Genomic DNA, 25,754 nt, shown 5'->3' with positions numbered 1-25,754 from the left:
TTACCCATGCAGAACAGGAAAGTACTGAAAACAAATGGCAGTAGCAAAATTCAAATGAGTATGAAGTTTACTTGTATAAAGAGAGGCTGTATTCTGTTGCATCATTGCAATCTGAATACCAAACAGCCTGTTAAAAACTGGAAGAGTAACATTTTTGAAAACATTGATGATTCTTTGATTATGACTCCCGTAATTATATGTTGTCTGCAGCCTTTTCTCTTTCGGAGCTTATATTACTGCTTGGTTTTGTTTTCTTGGAGAGCAGCGAGCACCTAAAGTTCTAATGGCGTTACTGTTGTGTTATCGTCCTCCTGTCTTATGTGCATGTTACTAAACAAGGAGTGCTCAAAGTGCTTGATTTTGCAAAAAACGAATCTCTGTGTGTTTGTGCCGGTGCTACAGTTTCCTGTTACATTGTGTATAGACAATGAACATATTTTAGACATCAGGCTGATGACTTTGAATTTCATTTAGGAGTCTCTGTCTGAAGTGGAAGAAAAATACAAGAAAGCCATGGTCTCCAATGCACAGTTAGACAATGAGAAGAACAATTTGATCTACCAGGTGGACACCCTCAAGGATGTTATTGAAGAACAGGAAGAACAGATGGCAGAATTTTATAGGGAAAATGAAGAAAAATCAAAGGTAATTGTTCATCTTGTGTTGCACTTCTCTCTTGGATCAGAAAATAAAAACATACCATTTAAAAAATGCTGGGCTTGATGGAAGAGTGCAGCAGACCTGTGAATGATGTTTCAGTCAAAACTGATTGGTCCAAGGAAATTGACAGTGTAAGATATCAGGTCCTGAAATATTTCCCTCTTTTAATTTTTATAAGATTTATTTTATTTTCTTAAGTTTTATCTTTATTTTCTATCACTTAATAGGGAAAATTACCATGAATTACTTATTTCTTCTGTTTTAACCAGCTGAAACTCCACAAAGCTCTGAAGACTTTTAATGGGATGGCTCATTTTTTCTTTCCTTTCTTTTTCAAGAGAACCTGTTTTCTGAGTGATTGGAGAGAAGTTTTAACAGTTATTTAAAGAGTACTGTGGAGGTGTGGGTCAGAAATTGCCTTTTTCTCTAGATGTTTATAAACTATATTGTTAAAATGTGCAGATGGAAAATAAAAGCCACCGCTGAAGGTCTGGATTTGCCCTTTGACAATTGCAGGAAGCGAATTGGATTCTCTTAGAAGCTTACTGGACATGGACTTATTAAAAGTGTTTATATCAGTCCAGGTAGAGGACCAATGGATAATACCACTGGAAAATGAGTTGTCACTACATTGCAAAAATAAAACACAGAAAATAATTTAGGAAATGTGCATCGGTGAATTATTAGAAACAACAGTCTGAATTTATACATACTAAAGGGAGAGAAGCTGTTAATGTAACCTCTAGGAGACCAACATTATACTGTGGAGTCTATAGAAATTTCCTTGAGGACTGCAAATGCTCAGTCCAGTCCATTTTGGTCATGTTTAAAAGGAGTTAGGACGGGTTTGCCAAGGGTTTAGGAGAAGAAGAGATGAGCCGGCTGAGCGCAGTGGATTTTTAGGGCAAAGACGCTGATCTGTATCATACTGTAGTGGTAGATAGCTTGTACATTTGTTAAATCCCACAGAATGTACCACACCAAGCAAGAGGAACCCTACTGTAAACTGTGGACTCTGGGTGATCTGATGGGTCAGGGTAGGTTCACTGATTGTAATGAACGCTCCATCCCAGTATGGGATGTTGATAGTGGGGAGGCTGTGTGTGGGGCAGGGGTTATATGGGAACTTGGTACTTTCTACCCAGACTTGCTGGGAATCTAAGATGTCTGTTTTTTAAAAAGTTAGAACAAGAAGACTTGTGTCTAGGTAGGTGGAAAAAAGGCCTCTGGGTATTTTCATGTTGGATGACCCAATGAAGAATGTGATTTGGTGGCAGTAGGTGGTTTCCTTTGTTGATTCTTTCTGTTCCAGGTGCACCAGTTTTGGAGATCCTGAGCTGTCACACTTCACCTAGACTCTCTGGGCTCATTTTCTGCCTTCCCATGCATTTATAATATCTATTTCTGGCTCTTTGCTTCTAGATGATTAGAAGAAAATCTGATGCTAAGTCTTTAATGGTCAGTACTAAAATGAGTTCTTATTTTTCCATCTTCTCAAATGTCCTTGAACATTTTCAAAATTAAAAAAAGAAGAAATCTATGATTAACTATTTTAAGCAACTTAATTTTTCCCTTTTATTTCCTAAGATAGATGTCTTAGTGTACATAGTTTTTATTCTTTATTTTTGTACATAGTAGTTTTTAATTTTGAGATTTGAAAAAATCTTGTGCTTTTCAAATTTGAAAAATCTGTAACCTGTTTAAATGACCTGTAAATCTGCTTCAGGTACTGTGATGTGGAGGTTTTGTGACAGTGCCTCTCTGTAGGTTACCCTGAGCTCTCTTCTCCTGAACAGATATTGCCTCATGCAGTTGGATGTTCATGTTCCCAGACACACAAAGGGGTCAGCCACTCTGTTATGTTCCATCAGGGCAGCAGATGGCAAGGGTGGAGAGACCATTCAATTACAGTGATGACAGTAATACAGTTTTCAAAATGTCTTTAGTGCACTTGCTGGAATTACAATCACTACATCTTACATTTACATTTGCTGGGAATCCAAAATGTCTGTTTTTTAAAAAGAATAAGAAGACCTGTATTTAGGTAGGTGGATAAAAGGCCTCTGGGTATTTTCATGTTGGATGACCCACCGAAGAGTGTGATTTGGTGGCAGAATGCATGATTAAGAATGTCTCAGGTATTTTATTCTTTCCTTAAAAGCTTTTCATTTTAGTAGGAAATTCTTTTTTTAGCTTATATGAGATTTTTATTTAAAGTTTATTACAGATTTTAAACATACAGAAAATAAAACCAGAGGAGTAAAATAACCTCTCCTAAACCCATGGCCTATCGCAGCAGCCATCAGCTCACGTCAGTTTTGCTCTGTCCATTTCCCCACTCATTGTTTGAAGGAAGTCTTTGGTGTCTTATATTTTAATATGAGTTGAAGTATGGCTTTCTTTAGTGACATGAAGTCTTTCTCTCTTTTAAACATAACCACAAGACCATTTCACATTGGCAAAAGAATCATTCCTTCATACTACATATCTGGTCATTGTTAAAATTGTCATTGTCTCGGAATTACTTGCCATGTCTGTTAAGTCTCTTTTTATTTATGGGCTTCCTTTCATCTCTCTTTTTTCCCTTACACTATATGTTGAAGAAACTATGGTGCTTGTCTTAACACTTTGTGGTAGTCCTGGGCGTTTTGCCATTTCATCCCCGTGGTGTCCCTAATGTGCTCCTTTTTTCTCTGTAAATAGGTAGTAAGATGTAGAGGCTTAATCAGATATGAGTTTAGTATTTCGGGCAAGTCTACTTCATAGGTTCCCTTGCTTCAGGAGGCCCAGATGCCAGGCCGCCTCTCTGTGATCTGCAGTGGATATTAGATCCAGTAATTGATTTGGGTTGCAAAATGGGGTAGTTTTTAATTTTATCGTTGCTTTATTTTCTTTTCTTATTTTTAAACAGCTTTATTGAGGTATAATTCAAATACCATATGGCACATCTGTTTAAAGTATACAATTTGGTGTTTTTTTTGTAAATTCACAGATACGTGCAGCCATCACATAGTCAATTTTAGAATATTCTCCATTATGTCAAAAAGAAACTCTATACCTTTTAGCTGTCATCTCCCTATCTCCCCCCTGCCCTCAGCTCTAAATAACCACTAACCTACTTTCTGTCTCCATTGATTTCCCTATTCTAGAGTTTCATTTTAATGGAGTCATATGATATATGGTCTTTGTGGTTGGCTTCTTTCCTTCAGCTTAATATTTTCCAGGTTCATCCATGTTGTAGCATTTGTCAGCACTTCATTCCTTTTTATAGTCAAATTATATTCCAGTGTATGGATATACCTCATTTTGTTTATCCATTTGTGCCTTGATGGACATTTGTTTTTTTCCCACTTGTCTATGATGAATATTGCTGCTGTGAACATCTGTGTACAAGTGTTTGCATGGACATCTTAAGTATATACTTAGGAGTGGAGTGGCTGGCTCATATAGCAACTCTGTTTAAGCATGTGAAGAATGCCAGACTGTTTCCAAAGCAGCTGCACCATGTCGCATTCCCACCAGCAGTGCATGCAAGTTCCGATTTCTCCACAGCTTCAGCAACACTTGTTGTCTGACCTTTTGGTAGTCATTCTAGCAGGTGTGGTTTTGATTTGCATTTTCCTGATGATTTCAAGAGTATTTTTGTGTGCTTATTGACTGTATATTTCCCTTGGAGAAATACCTATTCAGATCCATTGCCCATTAAAAATTTTTTTTTATTATTATTGAGATGTAAGAGTTTCTGTAGTCTAGGTACAAGTCCTTTATCAAACACATGATTTGCAAATATTTTCTCCCATCCCATGGGTTGCCTTTTCTTTCCTATGCTTTATTTGTTTGAGAAAGTCCATCTTTAAACAGAAACATCCCCTCATCTCATTACTCAGAAGAGACAGTTCACATAGGGAAGGTGAGATAAAGGCTTGATTCTTTTCCTTTACTGACAAGTTTTCAGAAATAAAGATTTGTTTAGCATATCCTCATAATGATCAATTATTTGGTTTTTTATGAAGTCAAGAATCAAGCATTTCATGATTCAACCTATTGTAGCTTTTATTGTTGAGTTTCAGATTGTCAAAACTTTAATGTGAACCTCTTGAGGTTGACTCCCATGTCATTTTGAAATGAGTTGAAGTGTTTCTAATAGTTGCTTTGCTGCCTGCCACAGGAGACAGAATTTCAGGCTCATCCGGCCTGTTTCCTGCTTCAGACCTGGAATCAGCTGGCTGTCCGTGGGGCCCCGGTGTGAGTCCTAGGGTGCCCTTGCCACCAGGCTTTTTTAGGGGATCTGTCCAGGAAATACGTGTGGGGGGTATTTTTTGTTTTTAAAGGGAAAATATATTAGAAGTTTATGTTGATAAGCTGTAGTTTGTAGTCAGGCCTCCAGGGATTTTTCTGAACCTCTGTCTTACATGAGTATCTCCTTTTTCCCACATGACCATCCCCAGTTCGCAAAGCCACTGGGGATGGTAGTAATTATGTTCTCTTCTGTTCCCATTGCTTTATCCCATAGTACCCAGAATAGCAATACCAACATTACCACCACCCATGTAATTACTGAAAGTAGTTATAAGTTTGTCATTTTGTTCTTTTTGTTTGTTATTTTGCTGCTAGGTTGTATAGTCCAACCATTGTTTCTAGAAGTTACTCTCTCTGTGCTTTATGCTACTAATTGGATATATAGTTAGGTTCACTGCATTTACTCTCAATGTGTAAGAATTGTTTTGTAAATTTTTATTTAAAAGTTATTTTAAATTGTGGTAAAAACATAAAATTTATCATTGTAACTATCTTAGAGTGTACCGCTCAGGGTTCATTCACATTGTTATGCAGTGGACCTCCAGAACATTTTTGTATTGCAAAACTGAAACTCTGAACAGCTTCCCACTCCTGGCAGCCACCATGCTACTCTGTCTCTGTGAGTTTGCCTACTCTGTGTAAGTGCAATCAAAGAATATTTGTCCCTTTGTGACTGGCTTGTGTCACGTACCGTAATGCCCTCAAGGTTCATCCATGCTGTAGCAGGTCACAGGATTTCCTTCCTGAATAATATTACACTGTGTGTATTTACCACATTTTGTTTATGCATTCATCTGTTGTTGAACACTTGGGTTACTTCCACCAGGAGTTACTTTTTATAAACTTAATTTTGTCTTATAATTACATAAAATATTTACGTAGTCTGAAGTCAGATTAACAAGGAAAATATATTCAGAGGAGTCAGTCTTCTTCCCCTGTCTCTTCATTTGTTTCCTCCTTCCTTAAGGGAATTTTTTAAGTAAGTGGTTGATCCTTCCATTTTTTAGTCTAAGAAGATTATATATATTTTTCCATTCAAAAAAATACATATACAAATACATATGTGTGTACCCTACTTTACTAGAAAATTGTAGCATGCTGTAAGTACTTCTCTATGAGTGTAGTGTATAGAGAGCTTCCTCATTCCATGTGTTTCACTGGATAGTTATTCCATTGTGTGGGTACACTGCAGCTTATTCCACCAGCAACCTACTTACGGGCTTTCCAGTTCTTTGCTGTCTTTTGGTGTAGAGATAGTCCTGCAAAAATAACGTATACTGCATGGGCCTTTTGCATGATTGCCTGTCATGGGAGTCATAAAAGTGGGTTTGCTTGGTAGAAAGCTAGGGAAATTCTGCTAGACCTGCCGAATTCCTCTTTGAAGGGTTTATACCATTTTGCATTCACACCAAAATGTATGAGAGGGCCTGTTTCCTTCCCCACAGTACTTTCCTAAATATGTTATCAAGTTTTGGGGTTTTACTAATGTTTTGGTATGAAGTGCAGTTTTAATTTGTATTTCTCTTAGTATGATTGTCTGTTCATATTCAGAGTGGTTTTTATTTCTTTTTCTGTGAACTATCCATTTTTTAGTCTGTGTTTCTATATAGTAGTGGTTTTTTTCCTTTCTAATTTTAGAGGCTCTCTATATGGATAGACAGTAACCTTTTGTCTCTGATATAAGTTGTAAATTTTAGTTTTTCAGTTTGTTATTTGTCTTCTTACTTCACTTCGGGTGTCCTTTCCATTCAAAAGTTTTTTATTTTTATGTAGTCGGATTTAATACCCCTTTCCCCTTCTTGCTTGTGGAGTTTGAGTCATTTTTTAGTAACATTTTCCCATTCCTGAGTTTTAGAAATTCACTCATCTTTTCTTTTGTAACTCTTTCCTTCCTCCCTCCTTCCCTCTCTCCTTTCTGTACACTTAAGCTCCATTTGAATTTGTCGTGGTGTACAGGGTATGTAGCTCTGGGGTTCTTATTCCATATGGATAGCCAGTTGTCCCAACATCACTAATATAAAAGTCTTATCTTTCTTCATTGACTTGAGATGCTCTTTTTCTTTTGTTCTTATTTCATATATCTGTATGCATAATTGGACCATTTCAGGATTTTCTGTTCTGCTTCATTGGTCTGTATTCATGAACCATTACAACATTGTTTTAATTATATAGGGGCCTTATGATATGTTTTACCATTATAATCAACTGCTCTTGTGATGAGAAATCATGGTATTTTTGTTTGGACTGCATTAAATGTATATAGATTAATTTGGGGGAGAACTGACACTTTTATGATATTGAGTCTTTTTTACCCAAAAAGATGGTATGCCTTTCCATTTATGTAGTCTTATTTCTATGTCTTCCAGGAATATGTTATATAATTTTCTTCATAGAGATTTTGGATATATCTTAATAAGTTTACTTGTATGTGTTTTTAAATTTTATTTTTTGATATTGAATTTATTATACCTTCTGCCTAAATTTTGTTTCTACCTATGAAGATTACTGAATTTTGCATGTTAACTTTATAACTATGCTTCACTAAGTGATTTTGTTGTTCCTAGTAGTTTTGCCATTAATTAGTTTGAGTTGTCTAGATATAAAATCTTATGAAGACGAGAAATCTTAAATTTCTGAACCTTTCCATAGCTGCAGAATTTCTGTAAATTACTGTGCGTTGGCAGTCAAGGCATGTTTCTGGAGGTCACACTTGACCTCTGCAGTATTATACTGTAGATGTTCCGGCTTGTCATTGTTTCATTTGCTAATGACAGGAATTGGAAAGGCAGAAGCACATGTGCAGTGTGCTGCAGCACAAGATGGATGAGCTGAAAGAAGGCCTTCGACAAAGAGATGAGCTCATAGAGGTAAGTGCAGCTGGTGTGCGACACCTAACCTTGAAAAATGCACTGACTGGGATGAGGCTGGGTGTACTGTGGGGGTCGGGGCCAAAGTGCCAGAGTTCTCTTGTCCCTCCATGTCTGATTGTGCCCTAAAATTTTACACACATGAACACAAAGGCAGGCTTTAAAAATTCATACTATGGACCCTGTAAGTAGTTCTTTTACTAGGAGAAGCTTTTGCAATTGTCTTTTATTCCTAAGCACATTTTCTCCTAAAGCTATCTTAGGAAATAGGCAAAAGGAAGAATTACAGAGGACTAGTGTTCTCTGCAATGTAGTGGATACTGTCTTTTGGGACTTGGTTCTTGGGGAGTAAGATGTCTGATAGTCACTCAGGCAAATCCATTTCTGAGGTGGCTAAAGAAACCATCCAGATACCTTATAGCCACAGTGGCAAAGCTTGGCTGGGGCTGAGGTTCAGGTTTGGCTGGTGGAGGAGCTGGAGAGCTGCAGTGTTGGCAGCACCTCAGGCAGGGGAAGAGTGTGGTCCCCCAAGACCTGGGAACGCACAGGTCACCTTTCTGTGGTCACTACCTCATGTGCATGTGTGTGTTTCTTTAAATGCAGTTTTTCCTCTGGAGGTTGTCATTTTTTAAAGGTATGGAACTAAGTTTGTTGGGAAGGACTCCTGACCCCTGCCTGGGTGCCGCCATCTAGGAGGCCCAGTGGTGACTCAGTGTGATGACATGTAGTGCACCAGGAAGGCCAGCTCTTGATCTGGGTAGGGTGGGGGGTGCCGCCCTGGGCCACCTGGGCTCGTCCATGTCCGTGGACGCTCAGACCCCCAGTTCACCTTTGCCCTTCCTCTTTTTCTCTTTCCCCAAGGACTGCCTCACTTAATCTCTCTGTAAATGACTAAATCCATTTAATAGAGGAAAAGAAATGACTGTTTTTCTATTTGTGAGTTTATGTACTTTTCTTCATTCTTGAGAATAAACAGCCTGCTGAAAGCAGATACAGTTTGAAGTTGTAAATGCAGACACAGATAGCCCTTTGAAAATACCAAATTACACATGAAATCAGTTGTCTAAGTTTTTTCACATATGGCAAGAAGTGTATTATCCAAATTTGTTTCCTTCTGGTATTTAAAAATAATGTGAATCCCTCTCCCTTTTTGTCCTTTTGTGTTTTTGTGTGTCCCTATGCTAGCCACTTTTTATTTCTTTTAAAAGTACAATTAAGATATGTACCTTTCCCCCTTTATGATTTCAAAAGAATAATGAAACTCGTTGGGAGCTGCTCCTCATTCAGTAGCTTAAGTTAGAATTGGCAAATGTTCTATTTTTTAATTTGATGATTATGTTTAAGAGGAATTGTAATGCTTGATTGCTGTAATTTGTCACTGATTTCTTTAAAAGCCCAAGGTGCTGGGTATACAAACTCTAAAAACCCAAGTTTTAGGTGTTTTTTTTTTTGTTTAAAATGAACATCTTTTTGATGTTAATATCCTTGTTTATGTGTAACTGAAAAACCTTGACTATAACAAAATAATGCTTTTTGAAAGTCTTTAGAATTGAGAATCATGTGGTGAGAAATGTATGAATAGGGAAAGTAGGAGATGATAATGTACCAATAATGCTTAAAAGAAAGCCTGTTAAATATGAGGTATAAATTGAGTATCGCTGCCTAATCAGAAGTTGTTGAAGAATCACAAAATGTTAAATTGTAGTTTTCCCAAAAGCTGATGTGACTGTGTGTTCATCATTCATGGTGATCTTGCTGTCATAGATTCTGCTAACAGAAATTCAAAGTGCTTAAGCTATGTCCCTCATGTTTTCTTTTAGTTCTGCTTAAAAGATAAAGTTCAAAACTGCTTGTTCTCCATGATAAGTATCATTTGTTCATAAGCAAATGAAATTTCCATTTCCAGAAATGAAAATTGTTCCATGTTTGGAAAAGGCAACCATCAAAGGAAGAGTGCACACAGGGAGCTGCATGCACACAGGGGCCTCGCTGGCCAGCGGTCGGGACAGCTGTTCCTGCTCCCTGTTGACCTTTACAGGGGTGGGCCAGTGGGGGTTATGTCACCAAGACACTGAATGTCATCTTTCCTGTTAGCAAGGAACTCCTGCTTCTCCTGTTCATCACAGACTTTGCCCTTCTGTTGAGTTTATCTGCTTTATTTTTGTTCTGTTTTCTTCCCTCTAAGCCCCTCCTTTTTTTCTTTCTGCTCTTTTATTACCTCTTGTCCCCTCTTTCTCTGCAGGAGAATCAGCGTATGCAGCAGAAAGTAGACACCATGACAAAAGAGGTGTTTGACCTCCAGGAGACACTTCTTTGGAAAGATAAACACATTAGGGTATGGATGAAATTGGGCTTTGTTCTGAAGCTCATCAATGAGGAATAGACCAATGTAATTGAACTTAGTGATGCCTCGAAATCTGTCTTTTTTATTATTTTTGAGTATTTATCCAGAAATATGAATAAGCAGAAGTCAGAAAGAAACCTCCATGGGAAAAACCAGATGCTATGCCTGGAAAGAACTCTTCTTTCTAGCTGTATCTGGGCTTGTGAAACCTGTAAGTAGGAACTTTTTGAGGAAGTTCTTTATTTCCCTAGGATTCTTATCCAGAAGCAGCCACAGGCAGTTAATTCAAACTTGTGGGTAACTTAATATCCTTACATTGCAAAAATTTGGGTAAGAAGCAAAAGGATAGGGGGTCGGGGTGGGGAAAGTTCCTAGCATCCCCTAGATCCTTGGTGAATAAGATAGGAAGAGATTACAATCAGTGTAGTTGCAGAAAGGGATAGGAATGTAAGATTTGGCAGTGTTGCCAAATTGTGATGCCATCTCTAATTATAACCCTGGAACTCCCCAGAGCAGGGCCCAGTTAAGGAAAAAGTCTCCAGTGCTTTTTTGCTAAGCCCTTCAGGTAGATGCCAAGTACACAGGAGACTGAGAAAATACCCACTAGGCTCTCCCAAGTCACCTTGCCTGGCAGAGCCATCTCAGCAGCAGCTTGTGTTCTGCAGTAGGGGCCCCACAGTCCTCACTGCCAGGGCTTGAAGACACAGCCAGACCCTTGTTCTGTTCAAGGGTAGGTGTGGTAGCAAACAGATACCGTGTGGAACCTTCTGGATCCTTCCCTCCATTGGTGGAGGTTCTAGTATCTAGTTCTTTTCAACCCCCAAGGACCCATCTTCTCATTAATACACACAGGGAAACAAAACAGAAATAAAGCTACCCTTTAGAGTCTCTGATATTTAAATACTGAGTTTTTAAAAATACCACACAAAACTAGCAGAGCCTCTGGAGTATAAATTCACAACTCTTGTTAAGAGTTTTGAAACTGCAATTATGAGCTAACTGATTTCAACTAAATTTTTACTTGGGGAATTTAAAATGAGATGTGAAAAAATGTATAACACAAAGTTGGTAATTTGTAAAGTTCTCATCACTGTCTAGAATGGACTTCTGTTAGGACCTTACATAATTTTCTTTAGTACAGTTCTGCAGGTCTGTGATTTCTGTTTATATGTTTATCTTAGTATTTTCAAGTATCATTTTCCTGTGCACCAGCCATAGGAAAACCCCAAATATCTCAGTCCAATAAAATAGCTATTTAAAATGAAACAAAATTTTTTTCTACCAAAAAGGTGTCTGATGGTTAAGATATAAATGGACTTTTTAATTTTCTTTGTATTTTTGAATGAAGAAGTGGGTATCTTCTTTCTGTGTGGTATTTAATAATGTGTTCCTTTGTTGCTTTTTAAATTAAAATAATTTTTTGAGGTAATTATAGATTGACATGCAGTTGCAAGAAATAATAAAAAAAGATCCTGTATGCCCTTCATCCAATTTTCCCAAGTGAAACATCTTGCAAAACTACAGCACAGTATCACAGCTGGGCACTGATCTTCATACAGGAAGATACAGAAGGTTGTAATCACTGCAAGGAAGCTCTCCTGTTGAGCTTTTATAGCCATATCTACTCCCTCCCCTACCCCGTCCCAACCTCCGCAGCCGCTAACCCATCCTCTTTTCTATAATTTTGCCATTTTAAGAGTGTTTTATGAATGGAATCATGTAGTATAAAGCCTTTTTAAAAAATTAAGGTATCATTGATATACACTTTTATGAATATTTCACATGAAAAACGCTGAGGTTAGTGCATTCACCCATATTATCAAGTCCCCACCACACCCCATTGCAGTCACTTCCATCAGTGTAGTAGGATGCCACAGACTCACTACTTCTCTGTGCTACACTGTCTTCCCCATGACACCTCCCCACACCATGTGTGCCAATCATAATACCCCTCAATCCCCTTCTCCCTCCCTTCCCACCCACCCTCCCTGACCCTTTCCCTCTGGTAACCACTAGTCCCTTCTTGGAGTCTGTGACTCTGCTGCTGTTTTGTTTCTTCAGTTTTGCTTCGTTGTTACACTCCACAAGTAAGGGCAATCATTTGGTACTTGTCTTTCTCCGCCTGACTTATTTTACTGAGCAAATACCCTCTAGCTCCATCCGTGTTGTTGCAAATGGTAGGATTTGTTTTATTATTATGGCTGAATAGTATTCCATTGTGTGTATGTACCACATCTTTATCCATTCATGTACTGATGGACACTTAGGCTGCTTCCGTATCTTGGCTATTGTAAATAGTTCTGCAATAGACATAGGGGTGCATATGTCTTTTTGAATCTGAGAACTTGTTTTCTTTGGGTAATTCCTAGGAGTGGAATTCCCGTGTCAAATGGTATTTCTATTTTTAGTTTTTTGAGGAACCTCCATATTACTTTCTACAATGGTTGAACTACTTTACTGTCCCACCAACAGTGTAGGAGGGTTCCCCTTTCTCCACATCCTTGCCATCATTTGTTGTTCTAGAATTTTCAATATTGGCCATCTTAACTGGTGTGAGGAGATACCTCATTGTGGTTTTAATTTTCATTTCCCTGATAATTAGCGATGTGGAGTATCTTTTCATGTGCCTGTTGGTCATCTGAATTTCTTCTTTGGAGAAGTGTCTGTTCAGGTTCTATACCCATTTTTTATCAGATTATTTGCTTTTTGGGTGTTGAGGCATGTGAGTTCTTTATCTATTTTGTATGTTAACCCCTTGTCGGATATGTCATTTGTGAATATATTCTCCCATACTGTAGGACATCTTTTTGTTCTGCTGGTGGTGTCCTTTGCTGTCCAGAAGCTTTTTAGTTTGATGTAGTCCCATTTGTTCATTTTTGCTTTTGTTTCACTTTCCTGAGGAGATGTGTGCAGGAAAAAGTTGCTCATGTTTATATTAAAGAGAGTTTTGGGTATGTTTTCTTCTAAGAGTTTTATAATTTCATGACTTATATTCAGGTCTTTGATCCATTTCAAGTTTACTTTTGTATATGGAGTTAGACAATAATCCAGTTTCATTCTCTTGCATGTAGCTGTCCAGTTTTGCGAACTCCAGCTGTTGAAGAGGCTGTCATTTCCCCATTGTATATCCATGGCTCCTTTCTCATATATTAATTGACCATATATGCTTGGGTTTATATCTGGGTTCTCTATTGTGTTCCATTGATCTGTGGGTCTGTTCTTGTGCCAGTACCAAATTGTCTTGATTACTGTGGCTTTGTAGGAGAGCTTGAAGTTGGGGAGCATAATTCCCCCAGCTTTATTCTTCCTTCTCAGGATTGCTTTGGCTATTTGGCATCTTTTGTGGTTCCATATAAATTTTAGGACTATTTGTTCTAGCACGTTGAAGAATGCTATTGGTATTCTGATAGGGATTTCATTGAATCTGTAGATTGCTTTAGGCAGGATGGCCATTTGATAATATTAATTCTTGTTATCCACAAGCATGGGATGTATTTCCATTTATTGGTGTCTTCTTTAATTTCTCTCATGCATATCTTACAGTTTTCAGGGTATAGGTCTTTTACCTTCCTGGTTTGGTTTAGTAGTATAAAACCTTTTAATACTACATTTGTTCGTGCAGCATAATTCCCTTGAGAATCTAGCCAAGTTGGTATTTGTATGTATTGATATTTGTTCCTCCTTTGACTATTTGTTTTTTTTTTATTGTGGTAAAATACAAGTATTTTTACCACATTTTAACCATTTTTAAGGGTAGAGTTTGTGGGTATTAAATGCAGTCACACAGTTGGATTACCATTGCACCATCCATCCACAGAACTTGCTTCACCTTGCAGAACCAGAACTCTGTCCCATCAAACACCAACTTCCAGTTCTGCCTTCCGCTGGCCTCTGGCACCTACCCTTCTATTTCTTCTCTTTATGAATTTGACTCCTCTAGATATCTCATATAAGTGGTATCACTGGATTTGTCTTTTTGTGACTGGCTTATATTTTACTCAGCCCAAGGTCCTCAAGGTTCATCCTTATAGTAACAGATGCCAGAATGTCCTCCCTTTTTAAGACTGAATAATGCTCCATTGTATGGATAGACCACATTTTGCTTATCCACTCTGTTGGTGGACACTTGGGTTGCTCCCACCTTTTGGCTATTGTGAGTAATGCTGCTATGAACATAGTCTGCAGCTACCTCTCTGTGACCCTCTTTAATTTCTCTGGGTATATACCCAGGAGCGGAACTGCTGCATTATATGGCAATTCTCTGTCATTTTTTGAGGAACCATCATATCGTGTTCCACAGCAGCTGCATCCCCACCAGCACTCATAAGGGTTCCAGTCTCTCTACACCCTTACCAACACTTGTTTGATAGCAGCCATCCTAATGTGTGTAAGGTTTAAAAGAGACATTTTCAGTACAGTGACTACCTAATACATTACACATCTCTAGTTTCATTTTCAAGATTCAAAATTAGCAACTTAATGAAGGAACATGGCTGTTATTCTCAATTTAAAGTTCAGCTTTGTTTAGTTCTTCCTTCATCGATCCTAGTGGTCATGCCTCTAGCCCCAAGGTAGTCCCATACAAAGGACTTGTATATCCACACAGCCCAGCAGAGGACTCACACCCATTCTGACACATATGTTTGTGCCCCTGTATGATTAGATGGAGAATTAAGCTGTTGCCCAAACATTCAACCTGTTAAATCCATCTTTCAGGTTTCTTGACTCCAGAAGTTGAGGTTAGGTCAGGTTAAAAAATTACTTATATTTTCACAAGCATGTACTTTTAACCCTTAATAACAAAGATCCTTGTAGGAACTATTATTGAACACAAACTCAGGGTAGTGGTTTTATGGTCAGGCAATATGGAGGATTTCAGATCCAGTGTGAATACATTTGGCCCAGTTAGAAGGCATTTCCGTGGTCTCCAAACTCCGTGGTGAAATAGGAGGACTCAGGGGATGTATTTTATTCTTCCACCATGGCTGTGGGAAGATGAAGTCAGGAAGTCCAGAGTAAAGATAAAGCCTACTGCTGTAAGATGTGGAAGAGGAGCAAATGGCAACTAGTAGCATTTGGTACTTACTTTCAAATTGGTCTGTTCCTAAGTGATTGTGTGTGTGGAGTGTTGTTTATAGAGCATGCTTTGACAGCAATCACTGACCCAGGAGGTGTGGTGATTGATGCATGGCCTCACTGTGCATGCAGACAACCAAAACTATCTAACTCAGCAGAGATGTAACTGCTAATAGACAGTGGTTTTGCTGTTTTCCTAATGTTACATTTGTTGTTAACATAATAGAGGGTTAATATCAGCTTGAAGTGTTAGGATAAATGCCTTAGATGCTAGAAACTCCAGTGATTAGTTCATAGGCGGGCTTGAGACACATCCTGTGGTGTGAATGTAAATGTTGAAAGGAGGTAGTCATGCATGTTGTACTTTGGGTAAACAGGGAATAGGGCTTGTCCTGTGGATTACTTTTCCAGCAGCATCTAGGATGACAATAAGGAAACATAACTGTGGCCTTCATGGGGCTGTGATATAGAAAAGTGCAATATAGAAAAATGTGCAAGGGTTTTGGAACCGCAAAAACCTGTATTGATTTTTCTGGCTTTGCCACTTAGGTAACTTTGAGCAAAAAAAAAAAAAAAAATGATACTCTGACCCTCAATTTTCTGATCTGTGAACATGTGGATACAGCAAGTACAGGGTATACAAGGGAGAAATTACATATACAAATATAACATGTACGGGTGAAGTTGTCTGTATATGTAACAGTGCTTGCCGTATAGCTGGAGCTACACAAATGGTAGTGGCTATAATCCCCATTTACTTATTCCCAGTTTTATTTCAGAATTGGATAATAATGATTTCAAAAGCTGCCCAACTATTCTGCAATCAGTAAATAAACCCACTTCTAAATCCAGTAAACTAGGACTGGGAAGGTTACCTGTGGTTATTAAACTCCTCGAGTTAATGGGAATGCTGGCAGAAAATATTAAATATATGAGCAACTGTGCAGAGAACGGCTTTTTCAAACAGCCCAGCGGTCAGGTTCCTGCACAGACTGCTTACCTGAGGTATGTTTTGAAGTCTGGCATTTTATGACATAGATTGGATTTGTCACTGAGGACTGAAGTGTATTCCTGCTTCTGCATTGCCGTCCTCGGCTCTGACGGTTGTGGGTTCAGGCAGTGACAGGGAAGTAGGGATGGAAACACCAGCTGGCTTTTCCTGCATCCCTGTGACTTAGACACTGCAGGCAGTGCCCTTTACTGAGCACTCTTTTAAGGCTGTGCCATGGGGTGGCTGTACTGGTACCCCGTCTGGTTTTCAGATGAGGAAACTGAGGCATAGGTAAGTTCATGTGCTGGCATTCAAAAGCCTCGTTCCAAAACCCACTTTGTGCTGCCTTCTGTAGGTGGGCTGTATTTATTTTGTCAGTGTTTTGTGTTTTTTGCATTTTGAAGGTTTATCAGAAAACCAACTGACTCTTATTTGTATTTAATTGGATTAACAAAAAGGTCATTGAGAATCTCTGGAGACTGCCATTTTTAAATAAGTGATATTTGAGGAATATTTTGCCACACTACTTGGGGAACAGTCACTACAGTCAATATTTAATTGAAATGCCTTGACTATACTGGTTATTTTTCTTCCAGTACCTTTTTGTAATTAAAAAAAAATCAAGTATATTCTTGAGTAAACTGTTTAGTTGCACATGAAATGCAGTTTTTGTTCCGTTTTGTTGTTTTTCTGGTTCACCAGATGCCCTGAGGAGGGCAGCAAGAACTTTATTATATTACGGTTGCCTGCATCTTCCTTTTCCTGTCTTTTCATCAACTGCAAAAGAAAGACCTGTTTTCCTGCCTGATGTCATGAGCATGTTTTGCCGACTTCATGCACGCTCAGCCAGTTTCTATTAACAATCTGCTGGAGATGTGTGTTCCTACAGCTTTGTGCTTCCTCCCAGACCTGACTGCTTGTTTCCATGCTTCCCACGAGCCTGTGTCTCTTGGCCCTTCCTCCTGGCTTCCTTGAGTTAGGTGCTGTCTGCTGCCTTTCACTTGGTTCTCCTTCTGTGCATTATTTCCCTTGTTACCCTCAAACCAGGGCCTAGAGACCCAGAACGAGCACCTTGCCTACCTTAGGACTGAGCGAGATTCGCTCCGAGAAGCGCTGGCTAGCCTGCAGGAGACGGGGAGGACAGGAGAGGTACGTGCGCGCCAGCCTGTGCTCAGGCCCCCACTGCTTGTAATCCCTCCCCCCGCCTGTCACTTCTCCAAGCCCGAATACAAACACAGTGTCCATTCTTCACTTGGCTTTGGTAGGCGTGAGTCGTTTCTTCTGCAGCGCTGTGCATTCCACGTAGCCAGGTTGTACAGGCCAGCAAGTTCTCCCACGACCTCTCACAGGGCATGCTGCCTCTGAGGGCCGCCCTTTGTGATGGTGGCTTTTTTTTGCCCCACAGAAACATGGCTTAGTCATAATCCCTGATGGCACCCCCAATGGTGATGTCAGTCTTGAACCCGTGGCTGGAGCCATCACTGTGGTCTCTCAGGAAGCTGCTCAGGTCTTGGAGTCAGCAGGAGAAGGCCCACTAGGTAAGATGCTAATTGCCGTGTTTGTTGCCTGGATTAATGTCCTATTAGATTTCTAGCTTGCTCATGTCCTGTCTTGGAAAACAAAAATAACACAAGAGTTGTCTCAAGCATTATCTAGGTCTTCACCAAGAAGAAGTCTGGGTAGACTGCAGGCATCCTTGACCTTGGGAAGTCAGCCTTTGGTCCTTGTGAGACTCCCAGAGGAGGCTGTGGGCATATTCACGTTGCCTTAACACTTCATACAAACCTGCGGGAGATGATCCAGCACCACCAGCCACAGAACCAGTGGGCTGGGCCTGAGTATGATTTACGTTTCTTCTAACTGGAGCATCTGGTTTTCTGTGCTGCTTATCCCAGGGTTCTGTAGTTTTTTGCATCTGCATTTCTTAAAGCAAGAAAGAGACTAGCAAGAAGATATATTGGGAGTGTTACTCCCAGAGCCTCTTAAAGGCTAAGCCTCTTCAGTTTAACCCTTGGGACTCGAATGACCCCTTTCTCAGGAAGCCACACAGATGCCCATCCATTGCCTCCACTAAGAGTCCTACTCTAGAGGAAGAATGGCACAGACTGTCTGTCATCAGCTCACTTCTATTTATTAAAAAAGTTATCTTTTATCTCCTTTTCATTTATGTGCAGTTTCCATAAAGGAGTGGGATACACTGTAAGAGTGAGGGAAGCTGGAAGACTTTTAAGTTAGTAAGGACATCCCAATGCATAGAGCTCCAGAAGTGTGATCCAGGAGCACTTTGCTAAAGCAGAAGGTGCTAGCTAGGCGAGTGAGAGCTGCTCCAGGGAATGGCCTGAGTTTGCAGCCATGGGCCGCTCAGAGGGCTTCCTCCGCTTGTTTGCAAGAAACCAGAACTTTCCCGGTTGGTTGTGGGGGCTGCTGGCTCAGTTGTCAGCTGCTTTTACTCATGTGCTGGTATCCCCTCAGAGCCTATTTTAATTAATGCTTACAAGATGCAACCCTCACCTCAGGCCAGGATGAGCCGGTGGTCCTGCCCGTGTCTCAAAGTCAGCCCCTTCTTCCTCAGCACTGTGCTCCTCTGGTTTCTTTGCCCAGCCCCGCTCAGTCCCCCTCTCTGCTCCTGCCAGCCCCCCACCACCTGCATTTCCTGTATTTTGTTATCACCTGGTAAGAGCTCCGTGAAGCCTGGGGGAGCACCGTTTGCATTTGAGTTCTCTACTGTGAAAACTTGTAAATTTTTGAAACAAGGAAATAAATGATCTTTTAGTCAGTTTGTCTTTAATGGAAAATCCCTGCCCTTGGGAGCAAACATGTTCAGTGCTCCGATAAATACCAGCTATGGGGAAATACGTGCTGAATGATTACATACTCCTTAACATCATTAAAGCCATTAATCTCTTTTGATATTGAGAGCTGTATGTTGTTTATTAGATGATGTTTGCTTTTTTTGAATTTGAGGAATTATTTTTAATTGTTTACATACTATGTCATTACAATTTAGTTTACAACCTTTTTCATTTGTTTTAGATGTGAGGCTACGAAAACTTGCTGCAGAAAAGGAAGAGCTACTGTCGCAGGTAAAGGCATTTCTCTCCTGGGAGGGGATGTTAACCGTAACTGACTAAATCATGTGGCAAACTGTTAGCAAATTAAAATGTACACTAGAAAGACATGTACTTACTCCAACATCAGCACTCAAGATTTAAAGGATAAACTGATCGCTCATATTTTGCCTGTTATTTTCTGTTCTTTAAAAAAATTTATAGGACACATAATTTAAGGAGTCAAAAAATTCTACAAAGCTTGTTACAAAGACAGAAATTCCCTACACTGCCGCCCCCACCCATACCTTGACATTCCCATGTGGTCCTTTTAGCTGAACCCCTTGTGAGAAACACACTCACTGGTCCAAATTCAATAAGTGGACACGGAGACAAAGAGAACAGCGGAGCGAGGCTTTAATGACCGTCTTGCAAAATCGGGTGTTTGGTGGGCAGGCACACCTGGGGAGTTTGGCGCCAATAATTTATCTCCTAATGTGCGAGTCCCTCCCCTGTTTCCTCATTGGCTGAGTACTACAGGGTTCACAGTCTTCCCGGACGTCGCCTAAGCCCGTTATATATTTCTTTTACAGGTCTTATTCTTATTGGTAGGTTTAAAAAAACTCAAACAGATATAGCCAGGCCCTTATCAATTTCCCCACCCCCACTCTCAGCCTGAGCAGCTTCCACCACGTGGCCCTTTGTTAATACCTTACTGTTAAAATGTTTAAACATCCTAGTGGGAATAAATCACATTTAGGTTTTATACTCTTTCCTAACACCCTGGGTGCTACTCCTCGTGTATCTATAAACAGCTCACCATGCTTCCTGAATGTTCTGTGTTAGGCACCACTGACATCCCTCTGTGGAAGGCAGCGGTTAGCTTTCTTTCACCTGGTCCTACCACCCACGCGGACTCGCACCCCTCTCCTCCTAGTAGAGGCGCAGTGCAGCTCCAGGCTGGGTACCGTTCAGGGCGCCCGACGTCCTGCTCCCAGGCAGCCGGACGCTGCTAGGACTGTCTTTCGTGCCCTTCACAACTTGTTACTTCCCTCCAGTTCATAGTGTGGGTTTCTTTACATTTGTTTCCTAGTACTTCTTACTAATTTAGGTTCGGACTCTCCAGCAGTAGTAAATCCCCCGACTGCTCAGATGCAGCAGGAGCCTCAGTTCCACCTCTGATCATTGGAACTTGCTGGTGTTTGGGGTCACCTCTTCCTGTGGTTTAGGTTGGGTTCCCTTTTGTAAGTTTGGATTTCCTTTTGTAAAAGGAATTTTTGCCTTCCTCCTTTTTCATTCTTTCTTTTAGTGTGGTACATCCCTCAGAATTTCTTGAGAAAGGGATTTGTGGGCTGTAGGTTTTCCTTAACTTTGGAATCCTGAAAATGTCATTTTACCCTCTTGTTTTGAATGCTGCAGTGAATTTTCCTTCATCTTTTCTTTTTTTAAGAAATTGCATCATTATCTTGTGGCATCCAGTATGCTTTTGAGAATTTCAGACATCTTTGTGCCTTTTTGTATGTGAACCCTCCCTCCCCTGGTGTTCATAGTGACATGGTTTGGAGTTCTCGTGCATGGCATGGGCCCCGTCAGTCTCAGAATTTTTGCCCTTCAATTCTGGGAAAATATCTTGAATGATTTGTTCTATTCCCATATTGTGTGTTATAACTTTTTTGAAACTCCTGTTCAGTCCTTCAAATGTTGAATGATATTCTACTATTTCTAGATATTTGGGATATTTCAGTGAACAAATCAGATTGAAAAAAAACCCTGCCTTAGTGGGCCTTACTTTCCAGTGGGAGGAGACCAGCAATAAACAATAAATGTGATAATCCATGAATCACACAGCATGTTAGAGGCTTGTGTGAATGCATTCACTGTGCACGTTCCTCCACCCACATTCAGCTGCATAGGTGCGGGCATGGAGAGGGCAGAGTGCGATTTTACGAGGCTGAGTGCACTTGGGCAGAGGAGGTGAGCGTGTGCAGGCTGGTAATGACGTGAGGAGCCTAGAGATTATACTGGGGGAGGAGGTTTGAAGGGTAGCCAGCCAGGCACAGTGGAAAGAAGGTGGGAGCAGTGGAGTAGAGGCATTAATGGAATTGAAGGCATTTTGGAGTTGCGGTCTGGAGAGAATGAGCTGGAAAGATCGGGAGTACTGGTTAGAGAGCAGACAGACAAAGCAGAGCAATGGAGGGACAGGGCACATGACCAGAGAGCAAGTGGCTGAGGGCAAGGTCCTCACAGAGCTGTTCCGAAACTGAGACATCAGTGGCAGGAGAAGCCCTCTGCTCAGCTGCATCTTGGAATTGACAAGAATGAAGACAGGAGTTGTGCTGCGAGTTGGGAGTGAAAGTAGGGAGGAAAGCGGATGATAGCAGTGACGAGGGGTAGTGACATGGTCTGAGGAGATGAGATTAGACCTGGAAAATTCGGAGAGAATGCCATTTTCAGGCTTAGTGGTAGGCGGGCTGCAAAGGAGGGAGCACGACCCAGTGGAGCAGCTGGGCAGGGGGCAGGGGGCTCAGGGAAAACCTGTAGCACTAGCCGGAATGCAGCCCCCTGGCCTGGGGAGTTGCAGGCCCAGGGAAGGCAGTGGTGTGAAGGTGTCCTGTGTGAGCTGGACTTGACCAGAAGTGCTGGGCACATGGGGTCAGTGCTGCCCCCCAAAGGCGGGCCCTGTGTGCTGGCAGGGCAGTGTCCGGCAGCGCAGACTTAGTCCTGGTGCAGAGTGCACCCTTCCCTGCTGGGGCGGGGCAAACTCATCCAGGTGCAAGGTTCCTCTGACCCCTATGGTGGAGGTGACACAGTGGGGACGTCACCTGGAACTCTGACCATGCAATTCACCCTTGACCCTCCAGGATGAAAGGATGAAAGCAAGCATGGGGAGGCTTGGTCTCTGCCCCAGAGGGAGCCCCCCTTGCAGCGGGAGGCAGACTGGCCAAGCTGGGGTGTCCCCAGGGCCCCTGGGACAAGAGGTGTCAGCATTTGGGGAAACACGAGTCTGTTTCTGAAGGAAGGCACATTAGATCTATGGGACAGATGTTCTAACTTGTTTCTGTTCTATTTTTCCATCACTTTTTGCCTCTTTTGCTCAACTTTTAAAAAGATCCTCTCAGCTTTACCTTCTGATACTCTATTGAGCTCTGGTATTTGCAGTCCTTTCAAGGATGCAGGCATTCCCCTAGCTCAGAGGATGCTGGTAGGCTGGTTGGTATGTTTTCTGAAGTTTTCTCATGTCTGCATATTTTGTTTCCTTCCAGGTGCTCTTTTCTGTGTTTTTTTTTTTTTTTTGGTCCTGGGTTTATGAGTGGGCTACTAAAAGCTGATAGGCAGCTGAGCATATGCCCCGTGTTTGGGAGGGTCTCTGTGACTGGGGGTTCTGTTGAGACCTTCCTCTGGGTATGTTGGGTCTTTACTGTAGACTCAGACTCCTAGATAGCCAGCCTCCAATTTTCAGCTTAAGGACCTGGCCTAGCCATCTTCATTTGGGCAATGGAGGGTGAACTAGAGGTCTCAGCACTCATCACAGGTCTTCTGCCTGATGGCCTTGGTTTCCACATGTGTGGCTCTCTTCTCTAGCTGGGCCTTGTTTTTTGACAACCCAAAGTCCCTTCTAATTTTATTTTTTTTTAGTTTCTGTTATTTTTCAGATTGAGAAAAACCAGCTTCATTAGGGAATAATTGGTGTAGAATACAGGTATAAATATATATACCTGTATGAGTTTCCTAAGGCTGCCCTAATGAAGTTCCACAAACTGGGTGATAGTAGAAATTTGCCCTGCAGATCTGGAGAAGCAGCCACAGTCAAGGTGTCAGCAGGGTGGGCTCCCTGTGAGGCCTGCAAAAGGAGGTATGTCCCAGGCTTCTCTTTTAGTTCCGGTGCTTTGCTTGGCAATCTGGCATTCTTTGGCTTGTAGACAACATTTTCTGTGTCTTCATACTCTTACCTCTGTATATGTGCTCCTTTACATGACATTCTTTATATAAGGACACCAGTCATATTGATCAGGCACCCACCCTATTCCAGTATGACCTCATCTCCACTGATTCACCTACAGTGACTCTATTTCTAGGTAAGGTCACATTGTGAGATACTGGGGATTAGGACTTCTACATATGAATTTTGGAGGGGTCACAGTTCATCCCATAACAGTACCTGGGAGACCATGACCAGTTAAAGTGATGAAGATATGCATAACACCCCAAGTTCCTGTGTTCCTTTGTAAGCCTGCTTATTGCACCTCCCTCTCCCGCTCCAGGCAGCTGGGGCCCTGCTTTCTGTCGCTGTGGGTGAGTTTTTGAATTTTCTAGCTTGCATAATTGGAGTGGTGCAGTATGTACTCTTCTCTTACGTGACGTCTTTCATGCTGCATTCCTGTTCTGAGATTTCACCTGTTGATGTACTGGCAGTTCTCCCTTTCTTTTTACTTATGTAAGTATGTATGTATATATGTATCATAAATCTACAATTATACGAGTGACATTATGGTTACTAGACTCCCCCCATCATCAAGTCCCCACCACATACCCCATTATAGTCACTGTCCATCAGCGTAGTAAGATGCTGTAGAATCACTACTTGTCTTCTCTGTGTTGCACAGCCCTCCCCGTGACCTACCCCCGACATTATACATGCTAATCGTAATGCCCCCTTTCTTTTTTCCCCGTCCTTATCCCTCCCTTCCCACCCATCCTCCCCAGTCCCTTTCCCTTTGGTAGCTATTAGTCCATTCTTGGGTTCTGTGATTCTGCTGCTGTTTTGTTCCTTCAGTTTTTCTTTGTTCTTATACTCCACATATGAGTAAAATCATTTGGTATTTGTCTTTCTCTGCCTGGCTTATTTCACTGAGCATAATACCCTCTAGCTCCATCCATGTTGTTGCGAATGGTAGGATTTGTTTTCTTCTTATGGCTGAATAATATTCCATTGTGTATATGTACCATCTCTTCCTTATCCATTCATCTACTGATGGACACTTAGATTGCTTCCATTTCTTGGCTACTGTAAATAGTGCTGCAGTAAACATAGGAGTGCATATGTCTTTTTCAAACTGGGCTGCTGCATTCTTAGGGTAAATTCCTAAGAGTGGAATGCCTGGGTCAAATGGTATTTCTACTTTTAGTTTTTTGAGGAATCTCCATACTACTTTCCACAATGGTTGAACTAATTTACATTCCCACCAGCAGTGTAGGAAGGTTCCCCTTTCTCCGCATCCTCGCCAGCATTTGTTGTTGTTTGTCTTTTGGATGGTGGCCATCCTTACTGGTGTGAGGTGATATCTCATTGTGGTTGTACATTGCATTTCTCTGATGATTAGTGATGTGGAGCATCTTTTCATTTGCGTGTTGGCCATCTGATTTCTTCTTTGGAGAAGTGTCTGTTCAGATCCTCTGCCCATTTTTTAATTGGATTATTTGCTTTTTATTTGTTGAGGTGCGTGAGCTCTTTATATATTTTGGATGTCAATCCTTTATCGGATATGTCATATATGAATATATTCTCCCCATACTGTAGGATGTCTTTTTGTTCTATTGATGGTGTCCTTTGCTGTACAGAAGCTTTTCAGCTTGATATAGTCCCACTTGTTCATCTTTTCTTTTGTTTCCCTTGCCTGGGGGGATATGTTCATGAAGAAGTCGCTCATGTTTATGTCCAAGAGATTTTTGCCTATGTTTTTTTCTAAGAGTTTTATGGTTTCATGACTTAACATTCAGGTCTTTGATCCATTTTGAGTTTACTTTTGTGTATGGGGTTAAACAATAATCCAGTTTCATTCTCTTGCATGTAGCTGTCCAGTTTTGTCAACACCAGCTGTTCAAGAGGCTGTCATTTCCCCATTGCATGTCCATGGCTCCTTTATTATATATTAATTGACCATATATGTTTGGGTTAATACCTGGACTCTCTATACTGGTCTGTGGGTCTGTTCTTGTGCCAGTACCAAATTGTCTTGACTACTGTGGCTTTGTAGTAGAGCTTTAAGTTGGGAAGTGAGATCCCCCTGCTTTATTCATCCTTCTCAGGATAGCTTTGGCTATTTGGGGTCTTTTGTGGTTCCATATGAATTTTTGAACTATTTGTTTCAGTTTGTTGAAGAATGCTGCTGGTATTTTGATAGGGACTGCATTGAATCTATAGATTGCTTTAGTCAGGATGGCCATTTTGCCAATATTAATTCTTCCTAGCCAAGAGCATGGGATGAATTTCCATTTGTTTGAGTCCTCTTTAATTTCCCTTAGGAGTGTCTTGTAGTTTTCAGAGTATAGGTCTTTCACTTCCTTGGTTAGGTTTATTCCTAGGTATTTTATTCTTTTTGATGCAGTTGTGATTGGACTTGTTTTCCTGATTTCTCTTTCTGCTAGCTCATCATTAGTATATAGGAAAGCAACAGATTTCTGTGTATTAATTTTTTATTCTGCAACTTTGCTGAATTCTGGTATTAGTTCTAGTAGTTTTGGAGTGGATT

General features: G+C 40.8%; 1 protein-coding gene across 41 annotated transcripts in view; it reads left to right on the top strand.

Moving 5' to 3' along the window:
- The window catches only part of LRRFIP2 (LRR binding FLII interacting protein 2), a 143,919-nt gene that overhangs the window by 108,809 nt on the left and 9,356 nt on the right, over positions 1–25,754 (top strand). For 34 of the 41 annotated variants that reach the window (XM_037014026.2, XM_073223653.1, XM_037014024.2 and 31 more), the window contains 6 exons: positions 475–645; positions 7,734–7,826; positions 10,069–10,161; positions 17,285–17,386; positions 17,643–17,775; positions 19,271–19,320. In XM_037014026.2, coding sequence (XP_036869921.2) covers positions 475–645; positions 7,734–7,826; positions 10,069–10,161; positions 17,285–17,386; positions 17,643–17,775; positions 19,271–19,320 — 642 coding nt within the window. The remainder of the gene's footprint in view (positions 1–474; positions 646–7,733; positions 7,827–10,068; positions 10,162–17,284; positions 17,387–17,642; positions 17,776–19,270; positions 19,321–25,754) is intronic. The other 7 variants (XM_037014034.2, XM_037014032.2, XM_037014027.2 and 4 more) reach the window with 2 other exon arrangements.

This window comes from Manis javanica, chromosome 15, assembly GCF_040802235.1.
Source record: "Manis javanica isolate MJ-LG chromosome 15, MJ_LKY, whole genome shotgun sequence".
Taxonomy (NCBI): domain Eukaryota; kingdom Metazoa; phylum Chordata; class Mammalia; order Pholidota; family Manidae; genus Manis; species Manis javanica.
Note: the sequence above shows the minus strand (reverse complement) of the source record. Positions and strands in the feature narration are given on the sequence as shown.